At 43.1% G+C, this 20,335-nt stretch overlaps 1 protein-coding gene across 1 annotated transcript; it reads left to right on the plus strand.

Moving 5' to 3' along the window:
• Window positions 1-16,902: 16,902 nt before the first annotated feature.
• Window positions 16,903-18,379, plus strand: LOC148112345 (cell adhesion molecule CEACAM8-like). The gene is made up of 3 exons (XM_087876251.1): window positions 16,903-17,009; window positions 17,434-17,787; window positions 18,240-18,379. Exons 1-3 carry the CDS (start codon window positions 16,982-16,984, stop codon window positions 18,242-18,244), a joined length of 387 nt encoding a protein of 128 aa, XP_087732377.1. The 5' UTR covers window positions 16,903-16,981; the 3' UTR covers window positions 18,245-18,379.
• The last annotated feature ends 1,956 nt before the right edge of the window (window positions 18,380-20,335 follow it).

Raw genomic sequence — 20,335 nt, forward strand, 5'->3', positions numbered from 1 at the left:
AGGGTGGGGTAGTGGAAGGGTGGGGGGGGGGTGTCTCCGGCTGCTCGACCTGAGAGGCGCAGGGGAGCCCCTCTCCACCTGTTGAGGGTCGCGCGCCTGCTTCACCGGGGCAGGGTAGGGCAGGTGTGACAGGTCCCCGGGACTGGACGATCGCGGACGATTGGGAGATCAGGGCAGGAGGGTGCGTGCCTATGTGAATGAATGTGTGTGTGTGTCTTTGCGTGGGCGGGTGGGTGCGCTGGGTTCTCAGTCAAAACCGCCCAGCACGTTTGCAACTCGGGGGTTGCAACGTGGAAGTTGTCCGCTGCCAATTTTGGGGGGACGGCTTTTCCAACGCCATCTCTCTATCTCTCTCTCTCTCTCTCTCTCTCTCTCTCTCTCTCTCTCTCTCTCTATCTATCTATCTATCTTATTCTTAGTTTTTATACTGCTTTACTTCTCTATTTATTTATTTATACATACTTATTTATTGATACTTATTTACTTCTTTATATTTTACTTCATTTACTTTTTAATACTTTACTTCTTTATTTACTTATTGATACTTATTTTTATACTTCTTTACTTCCAGTTATTTATTTATTCATTCATTCATACATATTCATTCATATTTATGTATACTTATTTATTCACTTATTTATACCTAGTTTTTATACTGCTTTACTTCCATATTGACTTATTTATACATATATTTATTGATACTTATTTATTTACTTATTTATACTTTTACTTATTTATTTACTTATTGATACTTATTTTTTATACTTCTTTACTTCCATATTTATTTATTTATTTACTTGTTTGTTTGTTTACTCATTCGTGCATGCATGCATGCCATTCCATTCTCGCCCCTTTTCTGACCCTTTTCTGTCCCAGATGCTGGCAACCCCAGCGCCTGATCCTTGCTTCTCCAACAAGCGACCTGCCTGCGGGGAAGATGCCCGAGGCCAGATCTGCAGCTGGGGGGGGTTCACGTGGGAATCTGGCTCTTTTCCCTTCCCCATAATCTGGAGAGAGAGGGGTTGGGGTGGGGTGGGAAAGGACGAGGGGAAGACACTCGCCGACGGATGCCAGACCGTCCGGTTCTTTCCGGGGAGAGGAAGGGGGCAGGAATAGCGCGATCGAGGCTGCAAATGACGTGGGGCTGGTGGTGGAAAGGGCGGAGCGCGGAGAACGGGATTCCCCCCAGAACCGGATTAAAGGGGGTGGCGCTGTCTCCGGCGGTTTTGGAATGGGAGCCCCCTGGTGGCTGAGGAAGGAATAACAGTCCATGGATGTAGAGGGGGGGGGGCGTCCTTGGATTTCAAGCCCGTTTATAGGGGCTACAGGTAAGTTCTTGACTTACAACCATTCGTTTAGTTCACACTTGGCGACCGTTGCAGCATCCCTCCTCCTCCTCCACTCTCTTTTAGCACTGATGATGTTATCTAGTTTGGTAATGAAGTGTCTGCAAGAAAACCACTAAATTCAGAGAGCACCAAAGGACTTACAGTCCTCCTCCTCCTCCCTGCAAACCCCACTCCCCCGCTTTTTTGGGGGAAATATTTTTTATTGTTTTATATCATACGTTTCCTTTCTATGTTGAGCAGTCTGCTCTCTAGGTGTCCAAGTTGTTAACATGCGAACGTACAAACATCGTCCTCATTATAGTCATATCTATATTAACAAATATGCAGTAACATATAACATATGTAGTAGTAAATATGTACAGTAGTAACATATAAACATATGCGATAACATCCATCATATTATAACATATATTGTCTTCCATTATGGTGTCGATTATATAACCATCAAGTAAAAAGAAATTACTCGTCTCTTTCTCATATACCATATTTCACCCAATTTTACAACGACAATCCATCTCTTTCCGTCTTCCTTCTCCTTCCCTCCCTTCCCGTCTCCCCTCCACTTCTCTCTCCTTCCCTCTCTCCTTCTCCTTTCCCCTCTCTCCTTCCCTCTTCTTTCTTTTCCTCTCCTCCTCCCCCTCCTCCTCTCTCTTCTTCTCCGCTTCCCTCTCCTTCCCTTTCTCCTACTCCTCTCCTCCCATCCACTTCCCTCTCTCCTTCCCTCAAACCCCACTCCCTGCTAGCACTGATGATCTTGAGATACCACCAGTACGCTGATGACACCCAGCTGTACATCTCCACCCCAGGCCACCCCAATGATGCCCTTGAAGTGATGTCCCAGTGCCTGGAGGCTGTGTGGATCTGGATGGGGAGGAACAGGCTCAGGCTCAACCCTTCCAAGACTGAGTGGCTGTGGCTCCCGGCATCCCGATAGTCAGTTGACTCCATCACTGACTATTGGGGGCGAGTCTTTGGCCCCCACTGAAAGGGCTCGCAATCTGGGAGTCCTCCTGGATAGGCAGCTGTCTTTGGAGGAACATCTGACGGCTGTTATCAGGGGGACCTTTTATCAGGTTCGCCTGATTCGCCAGTTGCGGCCCTTTCTTGATCGGGATTCCCTGTGCACAGTCACTCATGCCCTCGTCACCTCTCACCTTGACTACTGCAACGCTCTCTACATGGGGCTCCCCTTGAGGAGCACCCGGAGGCTCCAGCTGGTCCAGAACGCAGCAGCGCGGGTAGTGACGGGAGCAGCATGGCGCTCCCATGTAACACCGCTCCTGCACGAGCTGCACTGGCTCCCGGTGGTCTTCCGGGTGCGCTTCAAAGTGTTGGTTATCACCTTTAAAGCGCTCCATGGCATAGGGCCTAGCTATCTCCGAGACCGCCTGCTGCCACCGACGATCTCCCATCGACCTGTGCGCTCCCACAGAGAGGGCCTCCTCGGGGTGCCATCAGCCAATCAATGTAGGCTGGTGGCCCCCAGGGGGAGGGCCTTCTCTGTGGGGGCACCTACCCTCTGGAATCAGTTGCCCCCGGAGATAAGAAGAATCCATGACCTCAATGCCTTCCGTCGTTCCCTGAAAACCCATCTTTTTCAGCAAGCCGGGTTGGCTTAAGAAGAAATTTTTAAATTCTTTTAATTAGTCTGTGATTCTTAACTTTCGGGCCAAAATTTATATATATTTTTAAATGTTTTAATATTTGTATTCTATGTTTTTTATCTTGGCTGTACACCGCCCTGAGTCCTCAGGGAGAGGGCGGTATATAAATTGGAAATTAAATTAAATTTAAATTAAATCTTACCTAGTTTGGTAACGAAATGTCTGGAAGAAAACCACTAAACTCAGAGAGCACCAAAGATCTTACAATCCTCCTCCTCCTCCTCCTTCCTCCAAACCCCACTCCCTCCTTCTTTGCACTGATGATGTTACCTACTTGGGTAATGAAATGTTTGCAAGAAAACAACCAAGCTCAAAGAGTACCAAAAACCTCACAACCCTCCTCCTCTTCCTCCTCCTCCCCCCATCTCCTCTTTCCCCTCCTCCTCCTCCTCCCTTCAAACCCCACTCCCTTCTTCTTTGCGCTGATGATGTGACCTACTTGGGTAGTGAAACGTCTACACAAGAAAACCACCAACCTCAGAGACCACCAAGGACCCTCCCGTTTAACCCTGAGAGTCCCTCTTCCATCGGTATTCCCAACTTTTTCAACTCCCCCCCCCCCACCACCCACCAGTCAGTTCCAGAGCTTTGAGCCTTCAGGGAAATCAGAGGTCGCCGGGAATACCGGGATGAGGGACAACAAGCAAACCAAGATCTGTTTTATTTCTTGGGTGTTCCAAATATGTGGTCACCGCTGGCTGAAATCATTTCCCTGCAGCATCCGTGGGTGGGTGGGGCTGGATTACGGATTCCCTTAACCTCTTGCAAATCCTGGTTTTAGGGAAGAGGGGAAGCAGTGTGGGCTGCTGAGACTTTGAAGCTTCTTCTGTTCCTCCATGGACTTTTCCCTCCTCTTCCTGCAGCAGGGGGATCCTGCTTGAACTTGTCGCTGCTGGGGTTTGAGCTCACCGATGTCCTACTGAGATGATTGTGCGTTTCTCCTCGCAATTGGGAACTGCGAGTGACTCAGGGGCTCTGGCTCTTCCCAGCTCGGCTGTGGGAAACTGAGGACGTGAGTCACGGTGCAGCTTACGCAGGAGGCTGCTGCATAAGGGGAGCAGGATGGAAGTCAGAAGGAGCGTTGTGGAACGGGCTGGGCTGCCGAGACCAAAAAACCCCACAAGGATCTTGCCCCCCAAGGGTGCTTTTTCAAGAGGCCACTGGACTTTCTTGGTTTTTCTTTTGTTTTGTGTTTTTCCAGGTATAAATATTTTTTTTTATTGTTTTATATCCCAAGTTCCACTTCTATGTTGAACAGTGTGGCTTCTAGGTGTCCAAAGTGTTAAAATATAAACATCATCATAATCATTATTATTTGTTGTTGTTGTTAGTTGTGAAGTTGTGTCCGACTCATCGTGACCCCATTGACAACGTTCCTCCAGGCCTTCCTGTCCTCTACCATCCTCCGGAGTCCATTTAAGCTCACGCCGACTGCTTCAGTGACTCCATCCAGCCACCTCGTTCTCTGCCGTCCCCTTCTTCTTTTGCCCTCCATCGTTCCCAGCATTAGGCTCTTCTCCAGGGAGTCCTTCCTTCTCGTTAGGTGGCCAAAGCATTTGAGTTTCCTCTTCAGGATCTGGCCTTCTAAAGAGCAGTCAGGGTTGATCTCCTCTAGGACTGACCAGTTTTTTTTTTAAATTTGATTTATATGCCGCCCTTCTCCGGAGACTCATACTTCATACATAGCCTTCCTACTTTTGTATATTTATACAAAGTCAGCTTATTGCCCCCACAATCTGGGTCCTCAATTTACCTACCTTAGAAAGGATGGAAGGCTGAGTCAACCTTGAGCCTGGTGAGATTCGAACTTACAGTAATTGCAGGCAGCTGGTGTTAATCACAATGCTATCAGTCTGCTGAGCCACCAGGCCCTTGGTGATGAAACCAAGGCAGTTTGATCGCCTTGCAGGGACTCGCAGGAGTCTTCTCCAGCACCAGAGGGGAGGCTTGCAATGGTCGCCATTTTGAAAAAATGTTCCTGAAAACCTAAGGACTAAGGTCCTATGATGGTAATGGTGAAATTCAATTTTTTTTACTATCAGTTCTGTGGGCGTGGTATGGCTTGGTGGGCGTGGCAGGGGAAGGATACTGCAAAATCCCCATTCCCTCCCCACTTCTGGGGAAGGATACTGCATTCCCTCCCCACTTCTGGGGAAGGATGCTGCAAAATCCCCATTCCCACCCCACTCTGGGGGCCAGCCAGAGGTGGCATTTGCCGGTTCTCCGAACTACTCAAAATTTCCGCTACCGGTTCTCCGGAACCTGTCAGAACCTGCTGGATTTCACCCCTGTTGCAGCTGGACTCAACCCCAGCCATTCTTAAAATTCCCATTCTCTCTCTTTTTTTAAATTTTTGATTATTATCTCCCACTATAAGGTGGGAGTTATAGAGGGGACAGCAAAGGGAGGTCAGATTATTCTAATCCTGCCTGGTTTCCCCCCCCCCACTCTCTCTTTCTCTCATTTGGAGAGCAGAATTTACCATGGTTCCCGTACCCTCCCCCTGGAAAGATCAAATTTCCCAGAAGTTTTGATGCCCTGGAAAGTCCCGTTTCGCACTTCCACAACTTATGCCAGAAAGCGATTGGAAAGCGATAACAATGTGGGGTTGTGTAGTGGGGGGGTCGGGGATTTAGCCTGCCTGCCTGCCTAACTTTTGCTTAAAAAAAAACAACAACCCATAACCCCAAGACAACAGACAAGAGGAAAGCCTCAACGAGGAGATTATCCTTGTCAAATGCTAGATCCACAGCCTGATCGGCAAAGACAAGATCCCTAGGAGATCCTTTGAAATAACTTTGTGCAGCTTTTTCAGGTTGAGGGAATAAGCTCTTATCCCTTTGCGATGCTTTAAAAAAATAACAATGACGTCGTAAGATACACTCATTCCATTCCAAAGGGGTTATTTTTTTTCTTTTGGGGTCTCGGCTCTGGGCCGTGACGTTATTCTGACCTGCAGAAAACTAAATTTTGGTTATTTTCTAACTAACTAATTTAACTAACTTTATTTATTGTCATTGTACGTGTATACACAGTATACCCATACAAGGAAATTCACTTAACACCCAAAGACCAGGTCCAACACACATAACAATCCCCAAGCACACTCCCACCCACCACAAATTCCCCGCCCCTAAACCACCCAAACAGCCGCACAACAGGAATACTGCTATCCCATCATTCAGAGAAGACGGCTAAAATCCCTGTTGCTGATCTTGATCCAGTCTGGATCTGGGCTGCAGACCAGAAGAAGACAAGATCAGGGGAATCTGGCCGAGAAGGGATCTTAGTGTCACAGTGGGTCACAGTGAGGTCATCTGAAGTGCGGATGGAAAAAGGCGATGCTAATGACTCTGGGCAGTTTACAACCTTATAATAAAGCCACGGGGTCTATCTATTTATTTGATGTATTTGTATCCCCTATTTTATTATTTGTATAAATAACTCAAGCAGGTGGAAATATCCAACACTCCTTCATCTTCCTATGTTCCCCTCAACGGCAACCTTGTGAGGTGGGTTGGGCTAAGAAAGAGGGGACTGGTTAAAGTTATCCATCTACAGTATCTGTTGTGTCTAAGATGGGACTAGAACTCACAGCTTCCTGGTGCTTGGCTCGAAGTTAATCAACTGGATTTCATGCCTAAGGCAGTACTAGAACTCACCATCTCCCAATGATTGGCCCAAAATCACCCAGCCAACTTTCATGACTTAGGTGGGACTAGAACTCACCATCTCCCAGTAATTGACCCAAAGTCACCAGCTGAGTTTCATGCTTTAGGTGGGACTAGAACTCACCATCTCCCAGTGAATGGCCCAAAGTCACCCAGCCAAGTTTCATACCTTAGGTGGGACTAGAACTTACTGTCTCCAAGTTTATAGCCTGGTGCCTTAACCACTAGCTCAAACTGGCTCTATAAATACATGGATATAAATAGATGAAAGCATAAGTTAAACACACCATTAAAAACAGGTTAAAACTTCCAAGAGAAGATAAAAATCAAATGAAAAAATTGAAAAGGCGAGGAGGTTAACATGGCACTGGGAGTCTGCTGAGGACTCCAGGGTTGAAATTTCGATGTGAATAACTTTTGTGACCTCTGGTGGCTGATTGAGAGACGGTGTTAGATCCATGGCAGGCCGAGATCCTCTAGAAGCTGCTTCTAGAGATCGTTGTGAGTTTTTCTTCGCTTTCACTGGTGGCATTTGAGAGCCTGCAGCAGACAGACAAGCAAAGGAAACACAGCCGTGGTGATTATTAAGGCATAAAACACATTATTTTTAAGGAAATAGATTTATTACACCAAAGCAAATGTATAGTTTAACTTAAATAGATCCTCAAAATGGGTTAACACATCACGAGATTGAGGGTTTTTTTGTACATGCAGCCAGAAACAACAAAGTACTGCAACCATTTTTTTCTTTCTTTCTTTCTTTCTTTCTTTCTTTCTTTCTTTCTTTCTTTCTTTCTTTCTTCCTTTCTTTCTCCTTTATCTCTTCCTTCGTTCCTTCCTCCAACCAATTTTCTCTTTCTTTCTTTCTTTCTTTCTTTCTTTCTTTCTTTCTTTCTTCCTTCCTTCCTTTCTTTCTTTCCCCTTTATCTCTTCCTTCGTTCCTTCCTCCAACTTTCTTTCTTTCTTTCTTTCTTTCTTTCTTTCTTTCTTTCTTTCTTTCTTCCTTCCTTCCTTCCTTCCTTCCTTCCTTCCTTCCTTTCTTTCTTTCCCCTTTATCTCTTCCTTCGTTCCTTCCTCCAACCAATTTTCCCTTTCTTTCTTTCTTTCTTTCTTTCTTTCTTTCTTTCTTTCTTTCTTTCTTTCTTTCTTTCTTTTCCCCCTTCCTTCCTTCCTTCCTTCCTTCCTTCTTTCCTTCCTTCCTTTTCTCTCTCTTTCTCTCTCTCCCTCCCTCCTTAAATTTTCTCCCCTGAGAAAAGACACCCCACTACAGCCAAATGCATTCAAAGGAACTGACCTTGGCATGTTGTGAAAATGCAGCCTGGATGTTTGCAACTAACCAAGTTATCTGTTGCGCGAATGCTATCTTGGAATATTTCCTGGGAGAGATTGCAATCCCAGCCAGTAGGTGGCAGCAGAGATTGTGGAATCTTCAGCAGCTGGGCAGCTGTTTCACCCCAACGACAAGGGAAAGCGGAAAATTGGACTATTTTAGGAATAAAATAAGACATGTGGAACGACCATCATGGCTGGCTGGGGATTTCTGGGAATGGAAGTCCACATATGTTAAAAGTTGCTAAGGTTGGGAAACCCTGTGTTAGAGCGACTGAAAGAATTTCCAGCAATTATTCCATCCAACATCTTAATAGATACATCAAGACAATGAAGAGAAGGACTAGGGGTGATATGATAGCAGTCTTCCAAATATTGAGTGGCTGTTGAGAGCCTACAATTGAGGGCTCAATTGTGGTCATAAATTGAGGATTATCGGTAGCGGAAGCCATGGCTGTAGGTGTTTGCCAGGACATGATTACGCCATGCGTTTATGTAAGGGCACCGTTAATCCTTTTTTTAAAATGCAGTGGCGAGAACAGGACAAAATGTCAATATTGACTAAGCAACGTGAACCACACAAAGCTAAGACACAGGGGAAAACCCGGGATTGATTTGGGGGAAAAAAAGAGTTCCAGAACAAGATAAGGAAGGGAAAAAAAAGGACCCTCAAAATGCCAACGGGAATCTCTTCTGTCATAGATGCTTCAAGTCCCAAGTACCATCTGGAACGAGCTCCCCCCAGAGATACGGAGGATCCCGGATCTGCGCACGTTTCGTCGTGCTCTCAAAACTTTTTTATTTCAGCAGGCTGGCCTGTCCTAACTCTCCTCTTTTAAACTTTTAAATTTTTTAATTCGTTTGATTTTATAAATTGGGTGTTTTAATCTGTGTTTCGGCCAAAATATTTAATAATTTTAAGGGACTTTTAATATTTGTATTATCTGTATTTTATCTTGGCTGTTCACTGCCCTGAGTCCTCCGGGAGTAGGGCAGTATAGAAATTTGATTAATAAATAAATAAATAAGTGTTACCCCTTTTGAGGGGCTGGTTTGGATTGGCACTCAACACCAAGACCAGGGCTCTGCAACCTTAAACGCTCAAAGAGCCATTCGTTTCCCACAGAAAAGAAAACACCGGGAGCCACAAAACCCTTCCTGTGCCTGACTATTTCTTGATTGGCCACAAAACTAGCCTATCTAGTTGAATTAAATGTTCTGTTTTCTTCTGAAACTTTTATTTTCTTGGATTTATCTATGGTTGGCCTACTGGGGGTTGAAAAGCTCAATAAATCGCGTGCCGGCGGGTGTCGCACATTGGCGGTTGTGACACATATTTTGAGTGACAGGGAGCCACAGCAGAGGGGTGAAAGAGCCACATGCGGCTCCAGAGCCGCAGGTTGCTGACCCCTGACCAAGACACTCGCAAGATTCGTTTTTCTCGCCAGGTACATGTATACATCCGAACTAGACTGTGTTAAAAGTCTGTAGTCATCCAAGCCGTGGTTGTCCCAAAGGTGCTTTTTTTCCAGGAGGCAACTGGACTTTCTTGTTTTTTCTTTGAAGACGTTTTGCTTCTCCTCCAAGAAGCTTTCTTCAGCTCTGATCAGCTGTCTGCAAGGAGTATCAAGCCTTCCGTGCCCCACCATCCAGTCAGAACTGAAGAAGCTTCTTGGAGGAGAAGCGAAACGTCTTCAAAGAAAAAAAAAACCCCAAGAAAGTCCAGTTGCCGCCTGAAAAAAAAAGCACCTTTGGGACTAGACCGTGTTGTTTCTCCGTATCATATAATATATGTGGGTATATGCATAATTTTGTATTCATTTATGTTGTCATGGTTACGTAGCGTATATTGGAAGTGGTGACCCTTTGAGAGCTGTAGGGGACGAAATTTCATTTTAATGGGTGCCGATTAGTGTACATTCAAAGTGACAATAAACTTATTCTAAGTTTCTAAGTTTAAGTCATAAAAAAAAAAAAGGCTCAGCAGACCGTGGATCGTGCAGCAATTGCCAAACCCTGGTTCCCTTGACCTGTGGGTCATGGGAATGCAACAGTAGTGGTTTTCACATTGTTCTGCCCCAGCTACGGACCCCAAAGAACGCAGCACACACAAAGTCTGTACAAACCTCAGTTTACTGAATTAAATCAGGTTTTTTGTTTCTGTCAGATATAAATGCCTTATTCTCCAATGTGTAAATAGTGTACAGACAGGGTATCAGGGGTTAACTTATTCTTCACTTCTTAATGTATTCATAATTCACCACTCCCACATATAGCTCCACCCATTGTATATATAAGGAGCTACCTACACCATTTCCCTTGCTTCTATCTGTGAATATTCAGTGAATATAGAATGCCTAATGTAAATAAAAGAATATATAGTTAAATCTTTAACTCTTGTTGATCTTATTGAGTCTGATCCTGAAAATATTGCAACAAACTGGTAGCAGAGGATGGTTAATTGACTCAATAAAAAGCTTTAAAATGTCTAAGAAAGATAGGCCCAACACCAGGGCCTACAGCAAAGAAATGGAAACGGAACAAGAAATAATCAACGAATCCACGAATGCAATTTCGAGAGAATCCGAAGAATACACCACTGAAGACGAAGAAATAATTGATGACCAGGAGGAAATCGAAATAGAAAATAACGAACTCAGGTCAGAGATATTAAAACTATTAAAAAGCCAGAAGAATGATGAAAGCCTCATCGCGAACCTCCAAGATATGCTAAAGAACAGCGGAGCAGCGAGAGAGAAAAACATCACCAATGAAAAACCCAAAGATCCAAAAATAGTGAGTAATATGACTGCGGAGAAAATCATTACAAAGAAGAAAAACGATGATCCCGCGCAAAAATTTGAATGGCGGCCATCTTGGTTTCAACCGGCCTCCAAGATGAACGAAGAAGAGCCAATCAGCAAGCTCAATTCAAAATTTCTGGCGCGAAAAATATTATCGGACAACGAAAACGAAAAGGAAGATTCAAACACCTCAGAAGAATCAGAACCAGAAAGCGAAGAAGATCCAACAAAACACCAAATAAAATCAGCGATGAAAACGCTCTTTGCTGCATTTGGGCCAAAACTGAAAATTACTAAAAAGACACCAAAAAAGCGAACGAGCAAGCCAATGCCTCAAGACCTGCCCGCTCCCATCCTGACTACTAGAGCGCTGACGCCGGAACCCAGAGAGCCCTGCCGATACCGCCCTACGCCGCAGACCGAAGCAAGCACCAACGCTTTCAATAGAAGAGGAAGAACAGCCACCGTCGCCAGAACCCCCAAAGTCGAACCAGAGACCGACTCATCTGAAGAAGAGCAGAGCGAGCAAGCCGCAATGAGGAGAACCTTCCATGACGACGCCGAAGAAGAAATGGGCAACGCGCATGCGCGAAACTACGCTGACGATCCGGGAAGACATGAACAGGAGAGAAGATCATGCAGACTCGTAGCGAGCATCCCCATGCCGTTTTGCAATTTTCTGCATTTACGAGACCACGGACTACCTCAGGTTGTAAGTAATGGACCCAATAATGTCGGAAATTTACCCAGTGACTTCCCAAAACTAAGGGTTGATGGCATTAATTTACAAGAATGGTATCAACAGCTCCAGGTTGTCTTTATGAAGGAAAACTTACTGTTTTTTATCACTAGTCCCCCAAAAAGACCTTGGACACTAAAAATAGATTGTTTACACCATAGAGCTTTTTTCTTAATAATATCTAGTGTGTCTCCTGCAATGTATCACAGCATTAAGCCAAATTTGACTGTTTCAGAAATTATTCAATGCATGTTTAATTTGTTTCACAGTGACAGTGTAGCCACCACCACAAGGATATCTAAAGACTTCTTTTCATCTAGGATAAAACCAGGGGTTTCCATAAGTGAACATTTAATATCTTTGAACAAAATAAGAGCTGAACTGCATTTGAGGGGGGAGGTGATTTCAGACCAAACAATGAAAAGTGTCATTATCAACTCACTTGACCCATCATGGGACAATTTTATGTCACATTTAGACACAATCAATCTAGGGTATTTATCCATAGAAAGTCTATCTAACAAATTGATAACAGAAGATAATTCTAGAAGGAATCGTTCTAACAATCACACAGAACATAAACCATATAGGAAAGTAGCTTTCCAAGAAAAATATAGTGGAACATTTAAATGTCATAATTGTGGATCCAGGGAACACAATAGAAGAGATTGCCCAAAATTCTTAAAAGAAAGATATAGATCAGAATACAGAAACAAATACGATTATAGACAGCCTTCCATAGAAAGGCATAGATATAGGAGCCCACCAAATCACAGAGAGAATAGAGGGGGCAGAGACAATTCAAAGGATAGAAAGTCTGGTTCACTGAATGGATTAAATAAACAAGACAACACTAACACACAACAAAGTGAGAACAATAATTGGCTTATTGATTCTGGAGCAACTAATCACACCACTAATAACAAAAGTATATTGTCTTCATTTGCAGAAGATAAATTTGTAATTAAGGTAGCTAACCAAGAAAAGGTTCAAGTATTAGGTAGAGGAAATGTAACCTTGCCTGGTTTAGGAAAAATAGAGGGGGTATTACTAATACCTGAAATACCTCATAACATATTAAGTGCCATAAAACTAAGCAGAGATTCTGACATTAACATTGTCTTTTCAAAAGGAAAGGCAACTTTGAAAAAGAATAAAATAAATGTAGGCACTGTGGTGACTAAAGGAGGACTACCTTACCTAATAACAAAAGAAAAATGGTTACATAACATTGATTCAAATATGGAAGATTGTATTGAAATAGATGATGAGAATGTTAGCAACAGTGACAATGATGAATGTAAAATATCTCATGATCACACAGATGCACACAACGATAAGAAGCCAAAGATAGGTAAACCAATTCATGATGAGTGTGCTCACATATTGCATAGGAAGTTAGGACATGCCAGTTTTCCTGTAGTGCAAAAAATGACTGAACACGCAGAAGGTGTTAAAATAAAGAATTGTGAAAATTATCTGGAATGCTCAGTATGTAAATCTACAAAACTAAAAACTAGTCCCAGGCCAAGAAAATCTACCAGATCAACTAACAAAATTTTTGATTTAGTACACATGGACTTAGTTGGTCCATTAACTCCATCAATCACATACAGGAAACGTTACTTCCTGACAATAGTGGACGATTATAGCCGCTATGGATTTGTTTACACATTAAAACACAAAGATGAAACATTTCAAAAATTTAAAGAATTTTACAAACGCATAGAAACACAACACAACATCAAAATAAAACAAATTATGACAGACAGAGGATGCGAATTCATGTCTAAAGAATTCTCACAATGGTTAAAAGACAAAGGAATGTTACATTACACATCTAGTCCATTTTCTCCGTTCCAAAACGGGATTGCAGAGAGAAAAAATTCCACATTACAAACCATGATTAGATGCACATTGGAAGATGCTGGCTTAAGCAAACAATTCTGGTCAGAAGCCCTACATTATTCAAATTACACACAAAATAGAACATGGTCCAGCATTATAAATAAGACACCATATGAAGTGATGTATAATAGAAAACCAAAATTAGCACACATGCATATATTTGGAGTCACAGCAGACGTACACATACCTAAACAATTAAGAAGAAAGGGAGAAAATGTGTCCAGGAGACTCAGATTTATGGGATATGAGACTGGCACTAAAGGATACAGATTCATTGATAGTAACAACAAACTTATAGTCTCCAGAACAGCTGTGTTCCATGAACAAGCTAACTGGTCTAAATTACATCTTAATGAGATATTCCCAAATAAACATGAAGATACAAAATCTCATGAGAAAGGGACTATAGAAAAACAAAATATCAACAAATATAAAAACAAAACCAAAACTTGGACAAATAGCCAACTCAAAATAAAGACAGATACACTAACAAAAAAGGAAGCAAGATATTTGCATGATAACGATAGTAAACCCGAGAAAATCATTAGAAACACCAGAAATCAAATGCCAAATAAATACAAGGATTATGTAATGCACATGAATGGTGAACCAACAACACCCAATACATACGAGGAAGTGTTAAAACTTCCTCACGAAGAAAAAGAAAAATGGGAATTAGCAATGAAGAAAGAGATGGAAAGTTTACAAGGACTAAATGTATTTACACCTGCATCTGCACCTAAAGATAAGACAATTATTGGTACCAGATGGATATATAAAATTAAGAATTTAGAGGGAGGAAATACTCTATACAAAGCTAGATTGGTTGCACAGGGTTATGCACAGAAATATCCAGAGGACTATACTGACACGTATTCCCCCACTGTAAGAACAGAGAGTGTCAAAACAGCTCTAGTGGTAGCTTCAGCACTCAATCTAGATGTATTCCAATATGACATACAGACTGCGTACCTACACGCAAAATTAGATAAAGAAATATACGTGAGAGCACCTCATAGTCCATACACAAACAGAAATGAGACTTGGTTGTTAAACAAGAGTTTATACGGGCTAAAACAATCTGGTAAACGGTGGTATGATTGCTTAGTAAAAGTACTTAAGACCATGGACTTCAACGCTACCACTGCTGATAATTGTTTCTTTGTCAAGAGGGGTGATGATTACATTGAATTTGTATTGATTTATGTGGATGACATCTTATACATAGGAAAACATAAAGAAAGAAGAGAAACTTTTGTAACTAAACTAAATGAACATTTCTCATTGAAATCTTTAGGCAAGGTAAACAAATACCTTGGTGTCCAAATTAATAAGACAAAAAGGGGATTCAAACTTACCCAGAGAGATAAGATCATAGATCTTTTAAATAAATGCAACTTAAACAATGCCAAACCTTGTGATACCCCTATGCAAACTGACTTTCTAAGGAATTCTGATGAATCTTCTCCCGAGTTCAAGGACAATACATTCTATAGATCAATCATAGGTTCACTCCTTTACATATCTAATTGGACTAGACCGGACATCGCTTTACCACTCAATTTATTATCTAGGCATGTCAGCAAACCAACAATGTACCACTGGGAAGCTGTTAAAAGAATTTTAAGATATTTAAAAAGTACACTAGACTTTTGTTTAATGTTAGAACCTAATGATATTAAAGAACCAAAGCTCACGTGTTATGCAGATGCAGACTGGGCTGGAGACACCTCATGCAGAAAAAGCACATCTGGTTATGTATTTCTCTTAAATGACTGTCCAGTTTACTGGTACACTGGTAAACAAGAACTAGTGGCTACTTCAACAACAGAAGCGGAATATGTTTGTTTATCCAAGGCCGCAAATAATCTTGTATGGTTTAATGATTTAATTTCAGATGTCTGGAAAAAACCTGCTCTGCCTTTTGTTATGCATGAAGACAATAAAGCAGCCATTGAAATATCTAGATCTGATGCCATTGGACAAAGATCCAGACATATAGATATAAAATTTAAACATGTGAGACAATTATCTCAGGATGGATTTATTAAAGCAGTGCATTGCGACACTTCAGAACAATTAGCTGATATATTAACGAAGCCTTTACCTTCTAAACAGCATAAATACTTAACTTCTAAGTTGTATGTTTTGTACTGTCCTGAATCTGAATGTAACTGGTGTTGTATAACGAATCGGCATTTAGAGGGGGATTTGTCAGATATAAATGCCTTATTCTCCAATGTGTAAATAGTGTACAGACAGGGTATCAGGGGTTAACTTATTCTTCACTTCTTAATGTATTCATAATTCACCACTCCCACATATAGCTCCACCCATTGTATATATAAGGAGCTACCTACACCATTTCCCTTGCTTCTATCTGTGAATATTCAGTGAATATAGAATGCCTAATGTAAATAAAAGAATATATAGTTAAATCTTTAACTCTTGTTGATCTTATTGAGTCTGATCCTGAAAATATTGCAACAGTTTCAAACAAAGGCTGTCAATTAACTTTCTTAACAGCCTACAAGAACCCTAAAATAAGGTAATCACAGTCTTACTAGGGTTGGCAGAAAGCCCAGAAGCAATTTTGCAGAGAATCCAGACGCGAAGGAGAGTGAACTAAAGTTGTTCCCTACAGCTTGCTGCAATCAGTGTTCCTCCTTAAATAAGCTAAGGGAGTGGCCAATTAGCCCCAAGCCTTATTCTCGAGGAGACCTCCTCCTGAGGAGCCACTCCTGCCTTTTGGCAGCTCTATGCGCTCGCTCGTGCATCGAGAAGAGGCTCCTCCTCTTCTTCCTCTTCACTCATGGAAGCTTCTGGAGGTTCTGAAGGCCCTGGATGAATCCCTGCCTCTGGCACCACATCTTCTCCAGCCTCCTCATTGTCCGACTCGAGCGCCAGCTGCACAGGCTGCTGGCGCAGCACCACACCAGCCTCCTCACTGTCAGAATCAGCTACAATCTGCACAGGCCGCTAGCGGACTACAACACACTTACTTTTGCTACCGGTTTGGAACTGTGAGTGTGCCCATGTGTGCGTTTCCTTTGCTTGCACGCGGTGCTTCTATGCATGCAGAGAGCATCCGTGATGACGTCCGGGTGGGTGGGTGGAGCCTCCCGCTTTTGCCGCTACCGGTTTGCCAAACCCAGGCTAACCGGTAGAAACCCACCACTGGAATGCAATCAAACTGAGCTCTTGACAAATCCTTCGGGGAAATTCTGCCCATCTGGCCGTGCTGAAATTTTGGCTGGCAGCCCATTTCTGGTGCCCAAAAGCTAAACTTTCCCAAAAGAGTTGAGAAATGGCTCTCTAGCTCTTGCCCAATCTTTAATTCCGGTTATTCTCCTATCTCCCTTTCCAGCATCTGGCAGGACCTACAGTACCTGGAATTTCCCACCCCTGAAAAGTGTGTTGGAGACTATATAAGGCTAAAAAGACCACTTTCGACCTCAAACGAAGCTCATCTCCATCTCGGGAACTCCTGTCTCCAACACCTTCTATCCATCCCACCATGAGCTGGATTGGGCTAATCCTGGCAGGTGAGAAGGGACGTTGGGAGGGCAGAAAGATTGAATGATGGTACTATTAAACATGCATAAAAATATTATGATTAGCAGTGAAATGATAAAATTAAACAATGGGTGATTAGATAATGAAAGAATATATTTTAATGTAAACGTGTAGAATCACTCTACATTCTCTCCTCCTCTTCCTCCTCCTCCTCCTCCTTGCCTTATTTCCTCCTCCTCCTCCTCCTCCTTTTGTTCCCTAATTCCCTTCTCCTCCTCCTCCTCTTAATTTGAGTGCTACTGATAAAGTTACCACCCAGCTAGGAATTTGGAATTGGGGTTGTTAATCCAAGGGCCAAGATTGACTTTGATGGCGTTTGATTGCACATCAAGTGTTTTGTTGACAGTGGTAGAATCCATATTGACCTTCTCATGTTTCCTGCTTGCTGTCCAGTTTTGGCCTTAGCGTCCAACTTCCAGCCATCCGAAACTGTCCGCATTATCCAATTCCCACCGAATGCCCGTGTTGGACAAACCGCCTTCCTTCACTTGGAAGATGCCCAATTTCCTATCCAGTGCGACTGGTTCCGAGGCAGTGAGCCAAACAGAAACAGACAGATATTGAAAACGGAGGCTAATCAGGTCACTGCAAGAGGGCCAGCCTACACAGGACGGGAAGATCTATGGAGAGGATGTTCCTTAATGATCCGAAATGTCCAAGCCTCTGATTCTGGACCTTACACGGTCCAAATGTTGGAATTACGGGGAAGTGAATTCATAACTGCCATGGGACAGCTACAAGTTTCTTGTAAGTGCCAAGGATGGTGATTACAAAGATTTTGGAGAAAAATTGGGGTGGGGTTAGGAGGTGGAAACTATTAGTAAGGGCCAACTGAGAGGTGAAAGGGAGTGGTTTGGGTTTCCTGCCTAATCTATCTGGTAAGGCCGACATTGGATGGAAGAATGGATGGAGGGATGGAGGGATGGATGGATGGGCGGATAGATGATTGGTGAGAAGAAAGAAAGGCAGGAGGAAAGGTAATGGGTAGGAAAGGTAAGGAAAGGAAGGGAGGGATGGGGGGAAGGAGGGAGGGAGGAAATGGGAATTCAGGAAGGAAGGAAATGGGAATGAGGGGAAAGAGCAAAAGAAAGAAAGAAGAAAGAAAGAAGAAAAGAACAAAGGGCTAGAAGATAACTGAATCGATACCAAAAGGCAAATCTGAAGAAATAATAATATTCATCCTCTCATTTACTTTGCAGCCTAAAGATGCTTGGAAGCTGCTTCTGTCCATTTGGCCGTCTTGATCTTTGGATGAGAAACAAAGGAGCTGCAGTTCGTCAGCCGTGGGGGATCCCCAGAAGGCATCAGCCATTCGCTTTCTCTGTATTCCCTTCCTCGCTTCTTCTCTTCACCCACAACAACCATTAAAAAATTTTTTCTGGCAAAACGGACGTGTCTCCTAGGAGCAGCTCCTTGCAATGCAGTTCTCAGGACCCAAATCCAAATTCGCTTCTGTGTCGGCTGATATAAAATAGCTCGGAAGGTTGCAATTTGCAACAAGCATTCTCTACCCCTCCACTTCCATTATTCTGCACTGCCAAACGCTTGCTAAGAATGCCCCCTCCCCAATCAGGTAGGTTATATGCACAAGTAATCCTCAAGTTACAGCCATTCATTTAGTGACTGTTTGAAGTTATAAGAAATGGCAGCTTCAGCCACTAGGGGGCAGCAGAGATTGTAGAATCTCCAGGAGTTGGTCAGATGTTTCTCCTCACCATGGAAGGGAGGAGAATTGGGCTGTTCTAGGAATCAAGGACAGGCAGTCCTGGACTTACGACCACAACTGAGCCCAACATTTCTGTTGCTAAGTGAGTCGGTTGTTAAGGGAGTTTTGCACCATTTTACGACCTTTCTTGCCACAGTCATTAAGCAAATCACTGCAGTGTAGCAGGGTTGTGGAAGTAATCTACTGGGATGGTTGGCCAACCTGGACCAAAGCAGACTGGGGTTGCGATACAAAAAGACACAACCGTTGTCTTCTCACATTTGGTGAATGTGAAGCCATCCTGTAGTTTGGGCCTGGCACGGTACGTGAACACCTTGATTAAACTGCAGTTTTGAGAATTTGAAGAACCATCCATGAAAACCATCAAGAATTATATCCGGAAGGCAGAAATCATGAAACCAAGTTGCCAAATTCTGTAAAAAAAGGTAAAGTTTCCCTGTCAATCATGTCTGATTCTTAACCGAAGGATCCAGCGTTATCCGAAGACAATTTCTGTGGTCATGTGGCCAGCATGGCTATATGCCAACGGCTCATGGAGCATTGTTCCCACTGAAGTGGTACCTATTGATCTACTCGCATTCGCATGCTTTTGAACTGCTAGGTCGGCAGGACCTGGAGCAATGAACGGGAGCTCACCCCGTCGTGCGGAGCGCGGGTCTCGAACCTGGAAGATTCCAGACCCTGTAGATTCCCCCCCCAAAAAAGGGAATGAAATTGCCAACGTAGTAACAGATTTGGGGATCTTCATGCAGCTTCAATGCAGGGACCGCTACCGCCGCATAATAATAATCTCTTCTTTTGGTCACAAAATTAGTTTTGCCTGCTATTTCTTATAAAGTCTGCTGCTGCTGCTGTTGTTTTATTTTTTTAAAAAAAAATGATGATGAAGATGATGATGGCAGCGAGGGAGGCCTTTGTACAGTTTGCAGCTGGGAAGAAGCCGTATTATGGTGGGAGACATGGCTGTATCTGGGCCAAAAAATGATTGCACCATTCCTTTATATAAGGGCATTGTTATATTTTTTATGTAACAGCAAGAACAAAAGGGAAAAGGTCACCATTGATTAAGCAACTCGAACCACACAAAGCAAAGAATCAGGGGAAATCCCTGAATTGGTTTGGAAGGGAAAAAAATGTTCCAGAACTAAGTAAAAAAAAAAAAAAAGAGTTAACTCTATATTGTTTAAATCTAATATTTGAGGGGCTGCCCCAGAGAAGAGGGGGTCAAGCTATTTTCCAAGGCACCTGAAGGCCAGGCAAGGAATAATGAATGGAAACTGAACAAGGAGAGATTCAACCTAGAAATAAGGAGAAATTTGCTGACAGTGAGAACAATCAACCCATGGAACAGAAGTTGCCTTCAGAAGTTGTGGGAGCTTCATCCCTGGAGGCTTTCGAGAAGAGACTGGACTGCCATCTGTCAGAAATGGTGTAGGTAGGGTCTCCTGCTTGGGCAGGGGGGTTGGACTAGATGACCTCCAAGGTCCCAACTCTGTTATTCTATATTCAATGGAACAGAAGTTGCCTTCAGAAGTCGTGGGAGCGTCATCACTGGAAGCTTTCAAGAAG

The sequence above is a fragment of the Pantherophis guttatus genome, chromosome 10 (genome assembly GCF_059756535.1).
Source record: "Pantherophis guttatus breed Tessera chromosome 10, ASM5975653v1, whole genome shotgun sequence".
Classification (NCBI taxonomy): domain Eukaryota; kingdom Metazoa; phylum Chordata; class Lepidosauria; order Squamata; family Colubridae; genus Pantherophis; species Pantherophis guttatus.

Excerpts from the sequence above, each read along its gene's own strand:
- LOC148112345 (XM_087876251.1), top strand. The coding sequence starts at position 16,982 with ATGAGCTGGATTGGGCTAATCCTGGCAG. Across the intron at positions 17,010-17,433 it reads GATTGGGCTAATCCTGGCAG|TTTTGGCCTTAGCGTCCAAC; the intron begins GTGAGAAGGGAC and ends CTTGCTGTCCAG.